The following is a 22,664-nucleotide window of genomic DNA, read 5'->3' on the forward strand; positions in this document are numbered from 1 at the left end:
CCACAAACAGTGCGTGGATGACAAACGGTGGCACAGTCCTACAACCAGCCACCACCCACCAAGAAAGGGATGCACGAGGACACCCACAGTGACACAGAGGAGCCGACGAGCACGACGTTGACAGAAGCAGCTCAACATACGGGAGAACCTGCCAGTGCACCCACTGAGGTCACTGTCCTGGAATGGGCTGACCAATCCTTGGGACAGAGGGGCAGTGGGCCACAGGGGGTTGCCGAGAGGGCAGGGGAGTCCCCCCACGATCCAGGTGGCTGCGGCCAGCGTGCACACCTACACAGATACTCGGCGACCTCGAACCTGAGCCTGGGCGCTTCCCTATATGGGGGTTACATTTCGGGTTTTAAAAAGAAAAAATGAGAGAAAAACTGTTTACTACGGCGGTGGGTGCTCTTAAGGTGTTGGGCACATGCTGGGGGTACCTTGGCCCCCAAGGGCCCAACAAGGCTGCCAGGCCCCATCAACCTGACTTCTCTCCACCTGCCCCCGAGAGACCTGCGGGGTCACGGCTGGGGGCCCAGGAGCCCCAACACCAGCAGAGGGACCCCGACCCCACGGCCCCGACCCCCTGCCCCCTCAGTTCCGGCCCTCCCCCTCCTCCTAGGCAGGGGCCCCACACAACTTCTGTGCCTCGGTTTCCTCATCTGTGAAAAGGGACTAGAAACAGGACGACCTCGACGGTGACGGCATGCTGACACAAGGGGACGAGCCGGCCCTTTGCCTCTGTGCCCTCCCCCCAAACCCAGAGCCCCAGGCTCGCCGTGAGAAACCCGTCGGAGCAGCCCCAACAGAGGGGCACCTGCGAAACCCGGTCAGGGCCCCTCAAAGCTGTCCAGTCACCAAACCAAGGAAAGTCTGAGAAACCGCCACAGCGAGGAGCCTCCGGAGGCAGGACTGCCCGCGACGTGGTGTCCTGGACGGGCCGGGACAGAAAACGGATATGAAGTCACAACGAAGGAGGCGGGACAGTGTGGGACTGGCTCACGCTAACGTGTCAACTCTGGTTCGTCCCCCGTAAGCAACGTGCCGCAAGCACCACAGATGTGAACAGGGAAGCGGGGTGCAGGGTCGCGAACACCCCGTAACGGCCCCCCAACGTGTCTGTGAATCTAAAACTGCTCTAAAACACAAACTCACTCACAGCCAACAGGACCCAGCCCGGCGGCTCCTGTGGGCTCAGATCCGCGTGGGACCCGGTCCCAGGAGAGCCGGAGGCCAAAGGAAAACGTGCGCCCAGAGCTTTTGCAAGCATCAGAGCCGCTGAAACAACACTGACATTTTCAAAAGCAGGTCTATTCAAACATACAAGAGTGTTTCAAGCTGAAGTATTTTACTTAAACCAAAACCAGACTCTGGTAGAATTTTACTTCCGTAGCTTTAATGGAACAAAACTCACTGTTTGACTTTCCTATTGACTGCACACAAATTACCAAAAGCTCACTGGCTGAAAATAGCACAGATTTGGTATCTGGGAGCTTCGGAGGTCAGAGGTCGAAAAGGGGTCTCACCACAAGATGGAGGTAAAATCGAGGCGTCAGCCCCCGGGGAGAATCCATTCACCAGCTTTTCCAGCTTCCAGAAGCCACCTGCCCTCCTTGGCCCAGCCCCTCATCCCTCCGACCCCGCTTTCATCGCCTCATCCTCGCTCACCTGTCTGCCTCTTACAAGGCCCCTGGAGACGTCCACGCACATAACCCAGGACAACCTCCCCATCTCAAGCTCCTTCATTTAACCACATCTGCAAAATCTCTCTCGTCTCGTGAGGTGGCACGTCCACAGGTCGCAGGATTAGGACGTGGACATCTTTGGGGGCCACTGTCCTGCCTCCCACGCCCGCTCAGGGAATGTGGGGCTTCCTCCCGCAGCCCCCTCCACACCTGGGAACCCCCAGCACCGGGGCGGGGTGACGCCTGTCCCCCACGCACCCCTGGCTCTCCTGAGTGCTCCCGTCTGCAGCCAGCAGGCAGGGCCCCGGCCAGACAAGGTGGGCCAGGTCGCTGCACGGGACGCCCACCATCCCCTCGCAGTGAAGCCCCCTTGATCTGCAGCCTGAGCCCCTTGAAGAAACACAGGGCAGAACACACTCTGGTGGCTTCTTTCAAGTGGCGCCGTGGGGGCCTTCGTTCTCCCGCCGGGATCTGCAGAGCAAGCCCCTTCCACTGCCCCGGCTCCAGACTCCTGAGACCAAAGGACAGCCTGGCTGGATGGTGACACACGGTATCAGAATGCGAACTGAGGCACGTCCCAGAAAGACCTCAGCTGCTGCATCCTCAGCCGGGCACACGAGGGGCGCCGAGGGGCCCTGGACGGGGGCCACCCCCATCCTGGGGCGCATCAGAATCGGGGGTCTCGCCAAAGCAGGCCTCTAAAAGCCACCAGGTTCCCACGGGACAGGTGGGGAGAGAAGAGGCCAGAGGTCAGAGCACCTTGAGGGTCCCAGGGGGCCCAGGAACTTCCTGGCCGGGCAGGGACCAACCAACCACGGAGCCACACCCCCGCAGCCCCCCAAAAGGGACCCAACGGCAAGGGGCAGAGGCCCCCGGGGGGAGGCCCGGGGGATTTCCAAACAGCGGAGCCGGTTCCTCATTTCAGAGGCTCACGCTGGACCTGGGGGCGCGCTCGGGTGGGCGACAGTTCCGCGGCACAGTGGGGGCAGGGGGTCTGGGCTTTGTGTCACTTTGTGTGACTGTGCCGGGCACCCGTTGGAGCAGTGGCTCTCCAAGAGCGGGCCCCCATCAGCAGCAGCTGCGTCACCTGGGAACTTGACAGAAATGCAGGCCCTCGGGCCCCATGGCCGCCCCGCCGACTCAGATGCCGGGCTGGGGCCGGGCCGTGTGTCTGGACGGGGCTGCAGAGGACTCGGCCCCACGCCAGGCAGAGAGTCACCGGCTAGAGAAGATGACCGATGTCAGACGTGAGCTCCAGGAGAACCGGGCAGGGAGCCGGGTGGGGGGCGCAGGGCAGCCTGGAGGCTGCACGACCACGTCTGTCGAAGCAGAGGAGGGGCGCACGGCAGCAAGACACTCTCTCTGCTTCTATGTATATTTGAAATCTTTCATGAGGAGTTTTTTAAAATCACTTAAAATTCATTACACCCTTCCGCACGTACACAAAAACACACAGATGGGTCTTCTCCCCGACTCTACGAGCTGTCAGTCCATGGGCCAGATTTGGCCAGTGGATGAGTTTTGGATCACGTGGTATTTCAAAATACTTGAATTGGTTGACAATATCTTAAAAACAGCACATAAATTCTGGATTTCTGGCTTCTGAAAAACTGGGAGATGTGGCAGCACTGGGCCTGCACCCCCACATGGCCGCAGCCTGCTGGAGCCAAGTGGCAGCTGCTCCTCACAGAGGGTCCACTCCCCAGCTTGCCACAGGCCCCACCACTCCCTATCACCTCACACCAGGATGCTTCACTCACAGCCCTGACGGACATCTGAGTTTGTGATCCCTGTCCTACAGTAACACAGGGTGACGACCCAGCATTCATTCATTCATTCGTTTGTTCGTTCCAACCTCGCCTGAGCATCTAATATGCTCCAGGCTGGTGCTTCATGCTACGGGGGGCAATCAATTAAAGAGAAGCAGGGCAGGAAGTGGGAAGAGGACACGTTACTCACAAATGACTCAGACACCCAACAGGAAGAGAGCAGGGCATCAAACGTGTTTATTGGCATACCTTGGCCAGCAATGAAACACTTGCACAGCTGGCAGGAGCACGTGTGGTGCAACCACTTTGGAATATTCTTGGGCAAGATCGACTAAAGCAGAGCCCGACGTCCAGCAAGCCCCTTCTTGGCGTCACCCAGGAGAAATGGAGACACACGTCCCCTCGAAGGCTTGTAGACAAATGTTCCCAGCAGCTTTCCTCCCGACAGCGCCACCCGGAAACCACCCAAACCCGAGCCCGGGCCAGGCACACGCACGGCACAAGCACGGCGGCACGGAAGAGCCCCACAGGTGACGGGGCGGACCTCAGAGCCTCACGTGGAGCAAGAGAAGCCCGACCAGAGGACGTGTCGCGTGACCGTCCTGGTAAAACCTTGCTCCGCTGTCAGAAGCCGGGGGGCAGTTACCTCGCAGCTGGGTGTCCCCTGGAGGGGAGCGCAAGGGGATGCTGCTGGCGTGCTGCTCGCTGGGGTGTGCTCAGCTGTGCAATTCCACGTGCCCGATACACAGGTGGCTAACGTCAACGACGACAGGCAGCATTTGCTGGGGGCCAGGCCTTCTGTCTGACGCACAGGTGGCAGACAGTGCTGCCACACACCGGAAGGCCACCTCTATCCCCTCACCCTGCTCAGAGAACCCTAACTTGCTTCTAGTATTGGGTAGAAAGCCCTAATCTCAGGGAAGGTGGGCCCAGCTCCAGTCCAGGCCCATGACCCTGTTCTAGCTAACGTGAAAGGAAGGGAAGCCTGTTGGGAGCATCTGAGAAAACACTCCTCTTCCAACAAAAGAGGAAGAACTGAACAGAGCCCTCCCATTGCACCATCCCTCCTTTGGGCTTTGAATGATGTGTGTGACAGCATGATGTCCAGTGCTGTGGCAGCCATCGCGAGACCATGAGGGCAAGGCTAAGAGAGTCGCATAGACACTGACCCAGTGCCCTGACATTATCGAACTCCTGAACAAATCTGGAAACGCTTATCACCTCCAGTCTCTTACGGAGCACGACAATAAACATCTTGATTACACCAGCCACTCGGAAGCAGGTTTCATGTTGTTTGCAGCCCAAAACATCCCATCTGAAGCAATGCTTTCTTTCACTTGAACCCGACCACTGGTCTGTGAGGTAGGTATCACTATTCGCTCTGTCTTATAGATGAGGAAACTGAGTCATAGTGAGATTTAACCACTTATTGCCCCAAGGCACAAACCTAGCAGTTGCAGAGGGTCAGCAACTCTGGTCTTCCCCAAAGTCTGGGCTCTGACCACTGCACTCTCCTGCCCGGGAAAGGTAGCCACAGGTATGGCCACAGTCTCCACCAGGGCTGACTCCAGCGCCACCTCCTCCACAGAAGTCAGGAGGAGGATAACTCTTCCTGCTGACGCCTCCACTTCACTCCAGGAATAAAGCTGGCTCTTTTCAAGCAAGAACGGGTTCGCAAACTGTAGCCCACGGGCCACATCAGGCCTCATGGCTGTTTCCATTCATTCCAGATGCTAACAGTGCTTTTACATTTTAAAATGTTTGAAAAAAGTCAACAGAATCCCATTTCATGACACGTGAGAGTTCGATAGGAGCCACGTCTCGGTGTCCGTCTTAAAGCCGTGCTGGCTCGGCCACGCCCACTCTCGGCCGCTGGGGCGGCTCTGGCTCTGGCAGAGGTGAGCCAAAACCTTCACTCTGCCCCTTTACAGACCCGTGTCCGCCACCCCATCCTCCCCGCCCGGTCCCCTGATGCGCCACACGGAGACCCTCCTCCTCCCGCCCGGTGGCAGAGCAGAGGATGAAAGGACCCAGGACACGGGCACCCGGTGTGCACGTGCCGCGAGGACCGTCGTAAGGAGCCGCCCCCGCCGCCCTGGCCCCGCGGTGAGAAGGCCCCGCGGAGCCGGCCCAGGGCTCGTCCACCAGGACCCGGAGGAGACGAGGCTGGGGCTGCCACCCTCAGAGGCTCATCTCCACGAAGCTCGGCGGATGATCACCTCACCGTGGCCGGCGGGCCCCCATCAGCAAACCCAATCCAAGACGGGGCACACCAACACCCCCTCAAATTAGACCCCACAGCGGTTTTTTTAAATTGTAGTAAAACACACATAACATAAAGTTTGCCCTCCTCACCATTTCTGGGTGCGCAGTCCGGGGGCGCTCAGTACACTCACGTTGCGCCACCGTCTCCACCGGCCCCTCCAGAACGTTTCCATCTTGCACAATAGAAACTCTGCCCCATTACCACCACCTCCCCCCGTTCCCTGGCCCCTGCATCCCACTCTCTGTCTCTATGGATGGGCCTCCTCTGGGGACGTCGTGGGAGTGGAATCACTCAGTGTCTGTCCCTGTGTGACCGGCTTCTTTCGCTCAGCACAGTGTCCTCCAGGCTCACCCATGCCACGGGCTGCACCAAGACCAGCTCCCTCTTTCGGGCTGAATCACATTCAGCGTCTGGAGGGGCCTCCATCCGTGGAGGGACGTCTGGGTTGCGTCACGCCTCGGCCCTGTGAATAACGCTGCCACGCACATGGGGGCACAACGTGGCCTCGAGTCCCCGCATCCCGTTCTTTGGGGACGTCCCCAGAAGCAGAATCGCTGGGTCACACGGTGACTCTGTACGGCTTTCTGAGGAACGGCCAGCCCGTCTCCCACGGCGGCTGCACCCGGGCACGTTCCCGCCGGCGGCTGCAGGGGCCCCTCCTCCACCTGCTCACGGATCCTTGTTCATTTTGGGACGGCGGCCGTCCTGACGCGCGAGGCGGCTTTGATCTGTTTCTCTGAGGATGAGTTGAGCGTCTTTTCGTGTGCCTGGGGGTCACTTGCGTATCTTCTTTGGAGAAATCCATGCTAAGGCCTTGACCCATTTTGTAACCGGGCTCTTTGGGTTTTTTGTGGTTGACCCAGAACTCGAGACCAGAGTGAAGGCCCCCACTCTCCACCTGCTCGTGACCGACTCCCAACCTTCTCATCTTGGAAAACAGCCCCACCATCGAGTCCCGCGCGGAAGCCAAGAGCCATAGCACCTCCCTCCTCCCCGCACGCCCAGCTCCGTCCATCGGCACGTCCTGTTGACTCTCCCTGAGAAAGAAACCTCAAATCTGCTCCCTCCTTGCAATGTCACTGCCCCCACGCTGCCCCGACCCACCGCCCTCCCTGCCTCCACCCCGAGCCCCCAACTCTCCCTCCTCCCCAGGGCAGCTGGAGGGCTCTGTGAGACACCAATCAGGTCAGGGTTCCCCTGCTCCAATGGCGTCCCCGGGCACTGAAAACCAAACCCCAACTCCCCACCGCGTCCGACAAGGCCCCAGCCCGCCCCTCCGCCCTCACCGCCCGCTCCCAGTCACCTCTCCCACCCCACGGCCGGTTCCCTCTCCTCCAATGCCGTAAGCCACTTCCCCTTCCAGGCCTTTGCACCTGCTGTGCCCTCGGCCTGGCATGCCGCTCCTATGCCTGACTCCCCCTCAGAGACGCCCTCCCAACCCCTCACCCAAAAGAGACCCACCCCCCCAGTCCCTGATGCCAGCCCGCCTGCACGCCCCCTCCGGAGTTCTCACAGCAAGCCCTCAGAGGCTTCCGTGTGTGTCTTTATTTGCTGGTTCACGGCCGCCCCCCTTGCTGCAATGTCAGTGGCCCAGAGTAGCACGCGGTCTGGAGCCCACGACGGGAGCTTCCACGCCTGACAACGCCCTGCACACAGCAGGCGCTCGGTGAACACGCGTGGAGGGACATGAGCGACCTTCCCCCATCACTCGGGGCTCGAGGGCCCCTCCTTCGCGGGGCGCCCGGCCCCCGTCCTGCCCACACCCCTCGGCTGACCATCACCAGGGCTGCCCGGAGCCGACTCCCCGAAAGGGCTTGTCCCGCCCGTCAGTGGGAGCGCCCACAGAGAAAGCTGGGGCTGAATGCAACGCGTCACTCCCGGCCTGGAGCCAAGGACTCTGGGTTGACGCAAGCTCCTGTCCACGTGCTGTGACCCCTGGAGCTTTCGTGCCTGTCGCGGGTCCACCAGACCCCAAGCTCCAAGAGCCTCAGAAAAGTCAGAGATGCTGCAAAAATGCAAGGCTGCTGTTGTCACATCCAAAACCACTAGGAGGGTTCAAAGACCTCCCCCCACACCCCTGGGGTCAAAGGACATCTCAAACCTCAGCTGACCTGTCCCAGCCCCCCCGGCCAGTCTCCCTCCCTGCCAAGGTCACGGGTGGCCCTGGCTGCTTGACAGCACTTATCTGAGCTCACGGCCACACAGCACGGCGGCCGGACCCCGAGGGAGCGTGGAGGTCAGTGACGGCAGTCCCTGCGGCTCATGGGAGAGGATACCAAGGCACAGCCACCCTGCCCCCCACAGCCACCTCCACTCCCACCTCCCCGGGGCCTCGCTGGGGTTGCTGCCGTCCTGTTCCAGGTGGCCGGACGGACATGGCCTTCATCGCCACCCCTGCCCCCCCGTCCCCGCGGCCCCAGCAGGAGCCGCAACGCTCGAAGGACAGTGCTCACTGAGTCCTCGAGACAGCTCCACAAGGTGGACGCTAACGTCATCCCACCTTACAGATGGGGAGACTGAGGCAGGCTCGGGGAGGCTGGGTCACTGCCTAAGTCTGGCTAGAAATGAGGGCCATTTCCTTAACCCCCTCCCTGTACTGCCACCTACACTAATAATTAATAAATATTTTTGAGTTCTTCTCACTGTTCCCTCACTTGGCCAGGAAGAAAGAACAAACGCCACCCCAGATGAAGAAACGGAGGCAAGAGGTTTACGACGGGCCTGAGGCCTTAAGCCGTGTCGGAATCCAGAAGGGCGCCCCACCGCCCACGTCTCCTCTGACCTCGTCATCACCCAGACCCCAGACAGCCTCCGTGAACCAACAGAACTTATTCCAGAAACGGACAGGTCATCAAAGCAACAACGTCAGCCGGCCGACCCCTCGCGGCCCAGGCGGCGCCCGTTCTCCTCCCACACGTACCCCATTCACCCCTCGCAGCAACGGCAGGAAGCCCACGGCTGGCGCTCGCCCCATTGGACAGATTACGACACGCGGCCTGGGGGAGCCGAGCCACCTGGCACGGCCACAGCGGGAGAGCATCGTCCTGGTGGGAAGAGGCCTGCAAAGAACAGACCTCAGCCAACGGGCAGCCCCGGCCGACAGCTGCCACGGAGACCTTCCCCCGTCATCAGTGCCCAGGACTCCAGACTGGATGTAAATCTGCTCATCTTTCCATGCTGGTGACCAATTTAAATTTTTTTTTAATAGCAGCATAGGCCACACAAAATGCCCCTCCAGCCAGGTCCAGGTCTGTGAGCAGCTGGGCTGCAGCCTTGGGACAAGAGTAGGGAGCACAGGCCTGGTCCAGGCTCTGCTTCTACCACCAGCTGTGTGACCTCAGGCAAGTGCTTCAACCTCTCTGAGCCTCTGTGCCTCCACCTGGAAAACGAGCAGACCGTGCCTTGGAGTGGGTTGTGAGGATGTGAGGAGCTGATGCCTGTACCACACGCAGCCTGGCGCCTGGCACACAGGTGGCGCTCAGGCAACACTGGCTATTGTTGCTAACATCATCCTTCCCGGAGGGGGTCGAACGGTGGCCCCTCAAAAGACATGTCTACCTGGAACCCGTGAATGTGACCTTCTTTGGAAAAAGGGTCTTTCCAGATGTAATTAAGGATCTTAAAATGAGATCATGCTGAATTATGGGGGGGGCGGTGTCCTAAATCCAAGGACGAGTGTCCTGAGAAGAGAAGAGACTCAGAAGAAAGCCCCAGTGGAGACAGAGGCAGAGACAGGAGGGGTGCGGCCACAGCCCGGAGTCGCCTGGGCCCGCAGAAGGAGGAAAGGCCGCAGCAGTGTCCTCGCGATCCTGCCCACCCTGGATACGGGAGCACTCCTCCAGGGCCGAGGGGAAGGCGTCTCTGTTGTTTTGACCCTCCAAGCCTGTGATTGTGCCGGCCACCCCAGGGAGCCAGCACAGCCCAAGAAAGCTCCAGGAGGCACACAGGTGTTTCCAGCAGGAAGGCTCCTGTGAGACGGATCCCGCCCTGCGCCTTCCTGTGTCCCGTCCCTGGATGAGGCTTCCCTCGCTCCCCTCCTCCTGCACTGTGCCGGCAGCAAACAGAGACCTGCAGCTCTGTCCTCGCCGCGTTCTGTTCACAAGCATGCGCACCCACCGTGGGGGCTCTGCCAGAACAAGGATCTCCAAGACGCCCCCAGAGGAGCCACACCTGAGCTGGAGAAAGACGCTGGGAGCCCGTGTGTGCCTGGAGGGGGGCGTCCCCCGGGCCCGTGGACACAGACATTGGTGCTCAGGAAGGAACTATTAACCCAGGCCGCCTTCGGAGCCAGGCCCCGCCGTGGGACAGGGAGCGGTGGCTTTTCATGTTGGCTTTTTTTGTATGCTTTCCGTTTTTTAAAAAATCCTACCCCTATTTTACTTTCCTTATCTTATTTTTGATGCCATCAGGGGCTGTCTGGGCCAGAGCTGACCTTGCTGAGCACGTCCAGGCCAGCCACCCGAGGGACGCGCCCATCGGAGGCCGCTCTCCTGGCCTCTGGTTTGCGGGAGCTCAGACAGTCGGCCCATTTGCACAAGAGGAGACTGGCTTTCAGTAAAAAATCAGGTTCCCGGAGAAGCCAAGAACGAGGGCCTGGATTTGATCCCGGAGTTCTGCAGGTCTGAGGGTCGGGCACACATGTTGCAGTGGGTTGAACAGTGTCCCCCAGAATTCTCGTCTAGCCGGAACCTCAGAATGGGACCTCATTTGGCAAAAGTGTCCTCGCAGACATAATCAAGCGAAGGGTCTCGAGAGGAGGTCATCCTGGATTAGGGTGGGCCCTAAATCCAACGGCAGGTGTCCTTATAAGAAGAGGGGGGGACACAGAGGGACACGGGGGGACAGCCATGTGAGGACAGAGGCCCTAGGAAATTAACGCACACGCACGGTTACACACCCAGGCGGCCGCCGGCACACGGTCAGCAGGAGGGGCCGCGTGAGCTGGTGGAGCGGGGACATGCTCCCCCGTCCTCGACAGGGACTGCCCTCCGCTCCGAGCCTTCCCAGCCCAAGAGAGGAACCTCAGGTCCTCCGTCCTCTCCCGGAAGATGGCTTCGCTCAGCGGGGGCCACAGGGTTTCTGATTAAGCCAAGCCCGAGGCCTGGGGTCTGGCCTCGTTTGCTGTGTGACCCCCTGCCAAGCCCCTCGAGCTCTCTGAGCCTTGGATCCCCTCCCAATGACTCACAAAAGAAGGCTCGAACTCACGACTCAGCAACACCAATTCGAACAACCCCCAACGCACACCCACCCAACCGCAGACACTCTGGAAGCCAGACGGTGCCAGGCCCGGGAGCAGGCGTGGGAGGGAAGAGCCGAGGCTGGGGGGCCGGCACACCCAGGGAAACTGGCTCCCCAGGGCCCCAACCCGGCAGGTCCTCTCCCAGCACATCCCGAGGAAATTCTTGAAAATTACAAGGTGGAAGGTTCCAGGATGTTTGCTGTTTGAGGCAGGGGTGGATGGAACCGGGCACTCGTCACAAAGGGCACAAATAAAATGTGTGAAAGGTGAACTCGGAAATCCAGACAAAGGCAAGAAGCAAAGAGCTGGGCACGCAGACAGCAATACGGACAGGTTTCAGAGATCCTGAGGAGAACGAGCAGGCCGCAGAGAGCCAGTGCGTGTGTGGAGGGAGGTCAGCGCCCCAGGCCGGAGCAGGCGCCCAGCTTGAGGCACTCACTACCCAGCGGCCCACCGGATCCTCACCTCCACCTGATGGGACGGTGCAGTTTATCCCATTTCACAGGATCCTAAGGAGAGCCCAGAGACCTGAAGACCCTGCCTTAGGTCACACAGCGGGCAGGAGGCAGAGCCAGGATTTGACCCCACGCCCGCCTGGCTCCAGAACTGTGTTCTGTGTGCAGACCATAGCACTTCGGGTGGTACAAGGACAAGCACGTCCTATTTAAGGACTTGCCCAATGCGGAGGGGTGCCGGGGCAAGGAGGGGTAAGACACAGGAGTGATGAGGGGACGAAGGGAAGGGAAAGGAGAGAACAGAAAGCAGATGCACAAAGATGTGTGTGCACGTGGATGCTCACAGTGGCCAAGAGACAGAAACAGCCCAAGAGTCCCTCAACAGACGATGGACACACAAAATTCGGCAGAGCCACACGGTGGAATATTATACAGCTGTGAAAAGGAATGGGGGCCTGACATGTGATACAAACTGGATGAACCTCAAAAACACGATGTTAAATGAAAGAAGCCAGACACAAAAGGTCATACACCAAATGCTTCCATTTGTATGAAATGTCCAGAACAAGCAAATCCACAGAGACAGAGAGCAGATCAGTGGGTGCCCAGGCTGGGAGAGCTGGGAGGCAGAATGCGGAGTGACTGCTCAGGGACGGGGGGTTTCACTTTGGAGTGATGGGAATGTGCTGGAAGTACACTAAGGGGATGGTTGCCAACACCGTGAATGGACTAAATGCCAGTGAATTGATCACTTTAAAAACATTAATTTTATGTTATATGCATTTCACCTCCATAAATTATTAAATTAAAAATGAATGATGGGGGGGTCGGCCCAGTGGCGCAGTGATTAAGTGCACACGTTCCGCTTTGGCGGCCTGGGGTTCGCCAGTTCAGATCCCGGGTGCGGACAGGGCACCGCTTGGCAAAAGCCATGCTGTGGTGGGTGTCCCACGTATAAAGTAGAGGAAGAAGGGCACGATGTTAGCTCAGGGCCAGTCTTCCTCAGCAAAAAGAGGAGGATTGGCAGCAGTTAGCTCAGGCTAATCTTCCTCAAAAAAAAAAATGAATGAACTGGTGCAACCCCTTTGGCAACAGTGTGGCACTTCTGGGTGAAGCCAAAGGTGCATGTCGGGACCCCCAGTCCTACTTACGGACCTGGAGGAACTCCAGCTTGTGCACCGGTGAGGTCCTGGCGGCCGTCTTGAACAGGATGGAGAAACCGTGACAGCCTCATGGAATATCACACAGCCATGAAGATGGGGTGTGGCTTACTGCGACGACATGGACGGATCTCACAAACATAATGGGAAGCAGAAAGGGCAAAACAAACAGAATCTCTCCCTCCGTCTGGGCTGGGCTGCAGCAGCACGATCCTACGGCCGGAGTCTTATAAACAGCAGGCACCTATTTCTCACAGTGGGGGGGCTGGAGGTCTGAGATCAGGCTGCAAGCACGGTCGGTAGGGCCCTCTTCCAGCTGCAGACTCCTCACTGTGTCCTCACACGGCAGAGGGGTGAGGGAGCTCTGTGGGGTCTCTCTTATAAGGGCGCTAACCCCCTTCATGACACCTAATGGCCCCACCCTCATGGCCGAATCACTTCCCCAAGGCCCCACCTCCTGAGACCATCGCCTTGGACACCAGGCATTCAACACATGGACTTGCAGGGGCCACAGCCATTCAGACCACAGCAATATGATTCATTCAAGTTCAAAACCAGACCGAAGGACAGCCAGTGTTAGGGGCCTGGACGGGGTGCCAGTCCCACAGCACCCCAGGCGGGACTGAGCCTGCTTGCCCCTCAGGGGGTTCTGGAGGGCGGACAAGCACCCCTCACCGGGGGTCATTTTAGTTCCTTATTCAACTGCATGTGTCTTAGGCACCTTCCCAGGAGTGCATAATATTTCAGCATGAAAAGTAATCACAGACTCCGAGGCGAGAACGCGCAGCGGGAGGCTGCGCGCGGGGACCAGGCCTGGGAACAGGCGGTGGGAGGAAGTCCCAAGGATTCAAGAGTCTTTCGAAGCTGCCAAGGCATTGCCTCTGCAGGTGGCCCTCAGCCCAGGGAGGCCAGCGTGGCCTCCGCGCCCGCCAAGAGGCCAGATGGGGCCAGGGAGACGGGCACAGGGATCCTGCCGGGCTCAGCGGGGCGACGCGGATGGGAGAGGCCCCCACCTGCTGCTCGGCCATTCTCTGGCATTCGGTCTCCACCAGACAGGCCCTGGCACCCAGGCCCCGGCGCCTGTCCAGCCCCAAGGAGGAGGCAGGCCTCTGCCCCAGCCCGCGGAGCATCATGCTCCCTGCGCCCCGGGATGAATCTGGAGCCCGGAGGGTGAAGGGGCGGGTGCGTGGGCCGGGCGAGGTATCAGAGCTGGGAAATTAGGAAGGCTTCGGGGGGCCAGATTCCCCCTGAGGCCCTGGCCAGCGGCGGGGTGGGGCTGCCAGGCCGGGGGGAGTCCAGATGCCCACCCAGCTGGCCGGGAGCGCTCTGCTCCCGTCCAACTCACACAAAGAGACTTCTGTGTTGGGATCCGTCGGAAGAAAACGTGCACTCATGAGGAAACGATTAAACAAATCCACATCAAGGGACAGTCCGCCAAAAACCCGGCCTGGTCCCCTCACAAATGCCAACGTGGTGAAAGGCTCAGTGAAAAGAATAGAGCTGGGGGGACTCAGCTCAATTAAAAGGGACGAAAGAGGGGCCAGCCCCGTGGCTGAGTGGTTAAGTTCGTGCGCTCCACTTCAGCGGCCCAGGATTTCCCTGGTTCGAATCCTGGAGGCGGACATAGCACTGCTCATCAGGCCATGCTGAGGCGGCGTCCCACATGCCACAACTAGAAGGACCCACAACTGAAAATACACAACTCTGTACCGGGGGACCTTGGGGAGAATAAAGGAAAAATAAAATCTTTAAACAAAACAAAGGAGGTGAAAGAGACAAGGTGACCGGACACTGGACAACATCCTGGACCCAAAAACTGCTTCAAGGATGCCGTGGGCACAGTGAGGGGATCTGAACGGACACTGAGTGTTGGGTCAAAGAAGGGGATCGTTCTGAGCTTTCCTGAGAGCCACCTCGGTCTGTGGTTCCAGAGAACATCCTTGTCCTAAGACACGTCCCGGGGTGAGATGACGAGAGAGGGGGCAGGGAGGGCACAGATGCAGCAACCTGTAAAGAAAAACCCAGCGGAGCTGGGGAGGGCCTCCGGGAGCTCGAGACACTGTTCTTGTGATTTTACCAAAACAGCATTTTTAAAACTAAAACCTCGGGGTGGGAAAAGAACCCATCAGCTGCTTTACAGACTGTTTCACGAGTTTGAACGCTCCCTCGTGGGAAAGGCTGGGACCGTGGAATATTCAATCATCCAGACAACCAGCCGGAGCTGCCCAGGCGACCGGGGAAGATTCAGAGAAGAGATCAGGAAGGGAGAGAAACAACGTGCAGGCAGTGGGCTGCGTGCGGTCCCCTCTGGATGACATGACGACAGACGAATCCTCCTATGTGTATGTGTCTATAAGGTCGAGACGATGCCAACTGCAAACCCTAAGGTGACACCTGCCACGCTGCCATTCTCAGTGCTGCCTACGTGCCAACTCCTCCACCTCCACGAGGGCCCCATACAGGAGATCTTTTTCTTCATCCCATTTTACAGAGGCTGGAAACAAGGCACAGAGAGGTTAAGTCACTTGTGAGAAGGCACACAGCTGGGAAGTGGCAGAGCCAGGGTTTGAACCTGGGCTGTCTGGCTCCAAAGTCCACGCTCTCGGGTCCACCTAAGTTCCTAGATGTCAAAACCCTGGCCAAGGGCCCGAGAGAGGCCTGGGGATTTGAGAACTCATGCCTGACCTTGATGGTGACATGCCAGAGTCGCCTCCGTCAGCACCACCTTCCAGCTCCCACGTTCCACTCTGCCCCACGCCTCTCACTCGGGGGGCAGGTGCCCACGAGGGCTCCCAGGGCACATTCTTGGCACACAAACAGATGCTCCCAGACGCCACAGGCCTGGCTGTCCAGATGATGCCTCTCCCACACACCTCCGTACCGACTTAGGCAAGGAAGGGTGTGCCCCAGGGTTTGGGGCAAGGGCCAGCAGGCTGGCAGCCACTCGTCCCCACACTGCTGCTGACAGGTGTACTGGGTCACACTGCAGAATACACCTGCCGGCTATGACAGCTCTGGATCATCTCATCTGCACCTGGCGGATTCCGACACAGGCTCATCCACCCGCCCCCACCCCGCCCCCACGTCTCCCAAAGCCCGAACTTTTGCACACGGCGCCAGCCACGACATCTCTCCCAGTTTGTAACAAACACTTCCTCCCATCCTGCCACCAGGCCTGGGTGGGGAGGGGTACAGACGAGCCCGGGGACTCTCCGCCTGAAGGGCTCGAGTTAAGTAACTTGCTGCGGCAACTGCTGGGCCTCTTCCTGCACGGCCCTCCTGGCCTCCGCCCAGCGTCGCCCTTCCCCTGCTCGCCTGCGGCCGTGGGCCCTGCCAGCACGGCTGCTGTTCTGCTCCCTGGCCTGACATAAATCCCTGCTTCCTCTGGGTTTCGGTTTCCTCAAAGGACACATAAAAGACGGAACTGAGGAAAACCCCATTTCCAGATCTAACGACCCAAGAGTTTATGAAACTTTCCCGGACAGAAACGATTAGCGGATAAGCCACCACCTCCTGGGAGGTCTCAAATGGAGCCAAACAAAGTAATCCCTAAAACTGTAATGGCAAGAGCCAGTGAGAGGCAACGAGGAGATGCGGTGGGGAAGCTATTTGGGGGCAAACGGCCCATCAACCATTTCTGCTGCCCGTCACCCTTTCTGCTTTGTGCTAACAGCTCCTCCCTTTGCCTCGGGGTCACCACCCCACTGCCGCCTCAATCCCAGCGTTTTGGAGAAAAAGGGCCTCCCTCTGCGGCTCCAAGGATGCGCATGTGATTCAAACCTGACCAATCAGAGCAGCCCACTGCTTGAGGGAGGAGCACGTGACATAAGCCCAGCCAATCAGAGCCGATGGGGCATTCACCCCAGTCTTGTCCCGGCTGTTGGGAAAGGTCCCAATTACCCTGAGGGGTCCCTCCAGCAGGGTCCCTTTGGAGACCTCTGGGCAAGTCCAGAGCTGCAGTTTCTCCCCCACGGGGTGCAGACGGCCGTTTGTTTCCCAGTTAAAGCGGCTGGAAGCTTACATGCAAAAAAATGCAGCACGCGCCCCCCGGGAGGAAGAGCGGGGCCGCGGGGCCTCCCGCGCTCCCCCGCGCCCTCCAGGCCCACGCCGACCCAGGCGACTTGTGGTTTCCTGAGTGCAGACGCCTGAGGTGCACGGGGGCCACACCCCCAATCCAGGACGGGGTAAAACCACCGGCAGAGTGGACCTGGGGCTCCCGCTCCAGCCCCACAGTGTCTGCCGGCGAGACAAGAGCGTGAAGCGTCAGGGATGCCACTCGCATGCTGAACTTAGGCCTTACCTGCCGCAGGGAGGGAAACGCCACCCCACCCGCAATCCAGGCTGCGGGGGCCAGGATGCCAGCGTGGGGACCCCTGCTCCCCCCGTGGGCAGAGGGAGGTGGCCCCGTACAGCCCCCACGCCTCCCCGGGCGCCTGAGCCAGGACAGGTCCTGTTTCTTTACCCGCCACCCACAGACAGCCCGGATGTCCTAAACTTTACTGTGTCCCTTCGCCCTGGCCACTCGCCCTTCACGTTGGGACAGGGAAGGGGTCCATCAGAAGACACCAACGCTCAGCCCGAGGAAAGAGCCAGTCACTGGAATCAGAGAGAAGTCACTGGAATCCAGATGGGGCTTGCTAGGACGCAGACCCCGAATCCAGGACCGCATCTCAGAGACCAGGCTCCAGGTGCTTGTGCCAGGCACACAGACAGGAGTGGAGGACCCAGTGCCGGAACCTGAGGAGTCCAGCGCCAAACTCCATGGTTTCGAGGATCCCCACTGGGATCCTCAGCCCAAGGTCCCACGCCAGCCAGGTCTCTGTCCTGGACCAGGGTCCCCAACCAGGGAATACAGTCATGAACAAGTCAGACGAGGTCCCTGCCTCATGGAACAACCTCAAGCAAGTGAACAATATAATTTCAGGGAATGGTGAGGGCTTGGAAGGGAATAACATGGAATGGTTATAACACAGATGAGGTGACGGCAGGGGTAGTGTTAAGGGGGGTTAGTGGTCAGGGGATATCTTCTTCAAGAGGTCACATTTGAGCTGAAACATAAAAGGGGAACCAAACATAAGAGCTAGGGGGAAAAGCATTCCAGAAGAAGGAACAGCAGGTGCAAAGGCCCTGAGGCAGGAAAGAACATGGTACGTCGGAGGAAAAGAGAAGCCTGTGAGGCAGGAGCAGGATGAGAGTGCTGAGAGTTGAGGCAGGTAGGGGCCCATGAAGAAGGGGCTTACAGGCCCTGGGGCGGACAGGTTTCATACCACATGCAAGAAGGTTTTGATGAGGATCATCAAATGACGCAGTTGCAGTTTTTACAGAGCGTTCCAGCTACAGCAGGGAGAATGGAGGGCAGAGTGGCGTGCACAGGCACAAGCAGCCGGCCCGGGGGGAAGCCCCTGCAGCTGGCGAGAGACGGGGCAGCTCGGTCTGGAGCCCAGGCCGTGTAGGGCAGGGAAGGAGGCCTATGTCCCTGAGCAGGAACACAACCTGCCACTAGTCACGAACCTCCCTGGGAGACCATCCTTGTCCTCTAAACGTCCATTCCATAAATATTTGGGCACCTCCGAGTACGTGCCACGCGTGGCTCGGGGTGCATGGGACACGGCGATGAACAAAACCAAGGTCCCTGTCCTCAGGGGCCCCACATTTGCATGGGAAGAAATCGGCAATAAACTGTAAATGGGGTGCGCAGGTCAATTACACGGTATCTCAGTGGGTGACAGGAGGGTTGGGAGCACAGGGGTTGAGGAGGGAACCTGAAATAGGAGAAAGGGAGGTCGGAGAGCAAGGTCTGGCAAAAGGCCTCCGGGAGGGGGCAGAGAGAGTCACACACACACCAGGGGAAAGCGCTGTGGGCAGAGGGAAGAGCTAAGGCGGAATGTGCCAGAACGTCTGAGGAATGGCCAGAAGGCCAGCGTGCAAGGCCAAGGGGACGGGAAGGCAGAAAGGGTGGGGGTGATGGTGCAGGCCTCGAGGCCAACCGAGGACTTGGCTTTGACTCCGAGGGGATGGGGTGGCCCACTGTGGGGTCTGAGCAGAGGAAGACGGAGATCTGACCGCCATTTTAATAGGAGCCATCCCTTTGGCTGGCGTGCTCAGAAGACCTGGCCAGGGAGCAAGGGAGGGCGCAGGAATCCAGGGCAGAGCAGACAGCACCTCGGAGCAGGGCGGTGCCTAGGTGTGGAGACGAGTGGTTGGATCGGGGACATGTTTTGAAGATGAAGCGATAAAACTTCCCGACGGTTCGATGTAAGAAGTGAGAGAGAGGAGAGTCGAGCCTACTCCAAGGTTCCTGGCCTGGGCAGCTGGAGGACGGAGAAGCTACGGCTTGACGGAACATGGCCGGAGGGACGGGGTTGCAGGGGGCAAGGAGGAGTTGGGCATGGACCACCCAGGTGGAGGTACCGAGGTGGCCACTGGATGCTGGAGGCTGGGACTCAGGGGAGAGGTCTGCAGCCGGGATACCACTGTGGGAGTGGCCAGGACCAAGAGAGCACCCAATGCGTGAGCCTAGACGGCTCACCCAGGGAATGCGGGAGCGTGGAAACGACTCCAAGCCCTGGGACACCCCAATGGCAAGAGGTCAGGGACATAAGGAGGCAAATGAGGCAGAAGAAAAACCAAGAGAGTGGACATTTAAAGTGTCTCAAGGGTCATTCTAGAAGGTTCCAGAAAAGGTGGAAGGAACTTCACCAGAATGTCAGGAAGCCAACAGGGGTCAGGCCACTCCTGTTCCTTCCCCCTTCCCAGGTGAACAGGAAGAAACGGTGGGGCGGAGGGAGGGAGAAGGAAACAGGGAAATGAGATGGCATACCCACGGGGCCCTCTGGGTTCGGGGAGGTTCTGAGCAGACCGAGCAGCTTCCCATCGTGATCAAATCGCCCCGATAACCTGTGAGTCGCCAGCTCCTGGGTCCTTTAAGGCTCCAAAGCCAAGAATGAACTTTTTTGTGTTGTGTTTGTTTCTCTTCCCATTTCAGCTCCAGCCTCACGGGGCCAGTGGGGGCCAAGGTCAGTGTGAAGTAGGGGGAGGGGAAGAGGTACAGGAAAGGACTCCTTTTGTTCTGGTGTTTTATCTTTAGCCCTACAGTTGAATTCTCGGCACAACAAATGTGTTTACAGGGCCAGCCTGCAGGATGCTCATGGCACAGGAGGCTGGGGGCAGAACACCCCTTAACCCAATCCTCTGGCTCTAAGATGAGCCAGGAAGGCCTGCTGGCGTCAGCCTCGTGGCTGAAACCTTTCCAAAGTGTCCCAGTGCCCCCAGCCTTGGGGGATGGCTTACGACCCTGGGGGCCCCTCTTCTGCTGACCAAGGACACAGGCTCACCATTCTGGGCACTAATGACCCCTGGAGCAGACACGCCTGTGCCAGGTCTCCACTGGGACCAAGATGCGCCCAAGGGCAACTCGTTGAGCAGGTCTTCAACAGTGACTCCGACTGGTCTGCTGGAAGGTGACGGCCTGAACGAGATGGTTCCAGGTGGCTGAGCTTAACCGAGTTCTAGTTAATCATGTCCAGTTGCTCAGCAGAGGCACACAGCAGGTACTGTCATTCTAGGAAGGGATGGCGAATGGTCCATGGAATGGGAAGAGCCAGGCGCACTGAACACACCCCTGCGGCCAGGCCACGGGAAGGCCAGACCGGGGTGGGACACATGGCCACAGGTGTGTGCACACACACCAACAGATGTGTGCATGTGTCCACATACATAACCGTACACACCAACACATGTGGGTATGCATGAGCAGGCTGTGCATGTGTACGCACGTGTAAACATGCGAGCACACGACAGTCAACGTGTGTGTGTTGAGCCTGCAAGTGCACATGCATGCCAACACGTGGGCACACAGCAATGCAGGTGTACGTGTGCCCACACATGCTTTGGCCTGTGGTCATGTACAGACATGCATATGCGCATGCCAGCACAGGTTCATGTGTCACCAGTCATGCATGCACAATTGGCACACTTGTATAGACATCAGCACTCGTGTGTGCACACACATGCACACACACACACACTTGTAAAGCCAAAGAGAAGTAAATCCACCAGGAGCAAAAAGGGAAACAAAAATAGGCCAGAGCAGGGAAACTAAAAATAGCGTGTTTTCCAGCTGTCCACAGCCTCCTGAAGCCGCGCTCTCACGCACCGGGAGGAGCAGGAAGCCCCAGGGCAGGAAAAAAGGAAAACAAGAGCCGGGCGCACAGCTGCGATGCCCAGCACACCGAGAAGGGAGGCCCCCACTTGGCCACGGTCAAGTCCATGGGCGCCAGCGCGGCCACGCGGAGGTTCCAGGGTGCTCAGGCTGCGACACCGTGCCCCCGCCCGCCGAGGTTGGGTCCAGGGCTTCGGGAGCCCGGGTGGGGACTGGCAGAGGCACAGCCGGCCGAGGGTCACCGGGACCATGGGCCACAGCGAGGCAGCTGCCCGGGAGGTGGAGGGGACTGTGAGGAGAAAGGCCTGGAGCACCCTGCCACCCACTGGCCATGCGGAGAGTAAGGGAGGACACTGCCTCCCAATGTCAAGTCCACCTGCTCAGAAATGGGGGGGCGGAGGGAGGACAGGGGGTCGAGGGGGAGGACGGGAGAGAGTGAGGAGGACGGAGGAGGCGAGGGGGAGAATGGGGGAGAGAGAGGAGGACGGAGGAGGCGAGGGGGAGGACGGGGGAGAGAGAGGAGGACGGAGGAGGCGAGGGGGAGGACGGGGGAGAGAGAGGAGGACGGAGGAGGTGAGGGGGAGAATGGGGGAGAGAGAGGAGGACGGAGGAGGCGAGGGGGAGGACGGGGGAGAGAGAGGAGGACGGAGGAGGCGAGGGGGAGGATGGGGGAGAGAGAGGAGGACGGAGGAGGCGAGGGGGAGGACGGGGGAGAGAGAGGAGGACGGAGGAGGCGAGGGGGAGGACGGGGGAGAGAGAGGAGGACGGAGGAGGCGAGGGGGAGAATGGGGGAGAGAGGAGGACGGAGGAGGCGAGGGGGAGGACGGGGGAGAGAGAGGAGGACGGAGGAGGCGAGGGGGAGGATGGGGGAGAGAGAGGAGGACGGGGGGTTGGGGGGGGGAGCGAAGAGGACGGCCAAGAGTGGTGGGGGAGTAAGGAGGACAGTGTCTACAAGGCACCAGGCTCGCTGGGTTGAAATCGTGGTTCTGCCACTCCAGCTGAGTGACCTGGGGCCAGTGACTTTAGGGCTCTGTGCTTCCATTTCCCTCAACCAGAGAGGCAGCCACAGCCGCTCAGACTACAGGGAGCGAATCCGCGCAGCACTCAGAACCCTGCGGGCCTTCCCTGTCACTGTCGTCGGCCCCGCCTTTTCCCTGATGGGCAAAGGAGACGTGCCACTGGCACAGAGCAGCCCGGGGTGGGGCACGGCGCCCAAAGGCTCTCAGTCTCAGTGGCTCTTGCTGAGGGAGGAGGGGGCGAGACAGAGTCTGAGGCTGGGGTGGGGTGCAGCTGCCAGTCACCTGCCATCCTGCCACAGCTCCGGCCCGGCCCTGGCCCCTGGGGTGCCGCAGTGACGGTGACAGTACAGCCCCTGCCCCAACAGACTTCATGCTCGTGAGGGAGAAAGAGAATGCACACATAAACCTATAACATCATGGGAGCGGCTTTTGGGGATGGGACAGGCAATTTCGCAGGTATCTGGGGGATAAGCCTCCCAAGCAGAGGGGAAAGCAAGCCAGAGACTCTGAGGTGGGACCAGGCTCGGTGAGCTCAAGGACATCGAGGAGATGAATGTGGCAGGTGAGCAGGGGGAGCCAAGGTGGGGCGATGAGAGAGGAAAGGAGCGCCAGATTGTGAGGGCCTTAAGGCCCCTAAAAGGACCTTAGGATTCACTCAGAGTGAGACAGGAATAGAGAGGGCACATGGTTTGCTGAGTGTCTGCACAGGTTGTCTCTGCTGTCTGTGGAAAGCGGACATGAGACTACTGCACCAGTCCAAGCAGTGGATGGAGGAGGCTGTCATGGTGATGCTGAGAAGGGGTCAGAATCCGGATATGTTGTGACGGTAAAGCCAATGGGATTTGCTGCCAGACCAGATACAGGGGTATCAGAAAAAAGTGTGCAGTCAAAGATGACCCAAGGTTTCTGCCTC

General features: G+C 59.3%; 1 protein-coding gene across 6 annotated transcripts in view; it reads right to left on the minus strand.

The window, feature by feature from the left end:
- The window catches only part of SCARB1 (scavenger receptor class B member 1), a 71,164-nt gene that overhangs the window by 43,713 nt on the left and 4,787 nt on the right, over positions 1–22,664 (minus strand). For 2 of the 6 annotated variants that reach the window (XM_070220421.1, XM_070220420.1), the window contains exon 1: positions 19,906–20,132. The exons of the other annotated variants lie outside the window; for them this stretch is intronic. In XM_070220421.1, the coding sequence (XP_070076522.1) occupies positions 19,906–19,908 (3 nt within the window). In that variant the 5' untranslated portion in view covers positions 19,909–20,132. Of the gene's footprint in view, positions 1–19,905; positions 20,133–22,664 lie in introns of those variants that run through there. 6 annotated transcript variants of the gene reach the window in all.

The sequence above is a fragment of the Equus caballus genome, chromosome 8, assembly GCF_041296265.1.
Source record: "Equus caballus isolate H_3958 breed thoroughbred chromosome 8, TB-T2T, whole genome shotgun sequence".
NCBI classification, from domain to species: Eukaryota; Metazoa; Chordata; class Mammalia; order Perissodactyla; family Equidae; genus Equus; species Equus caballus.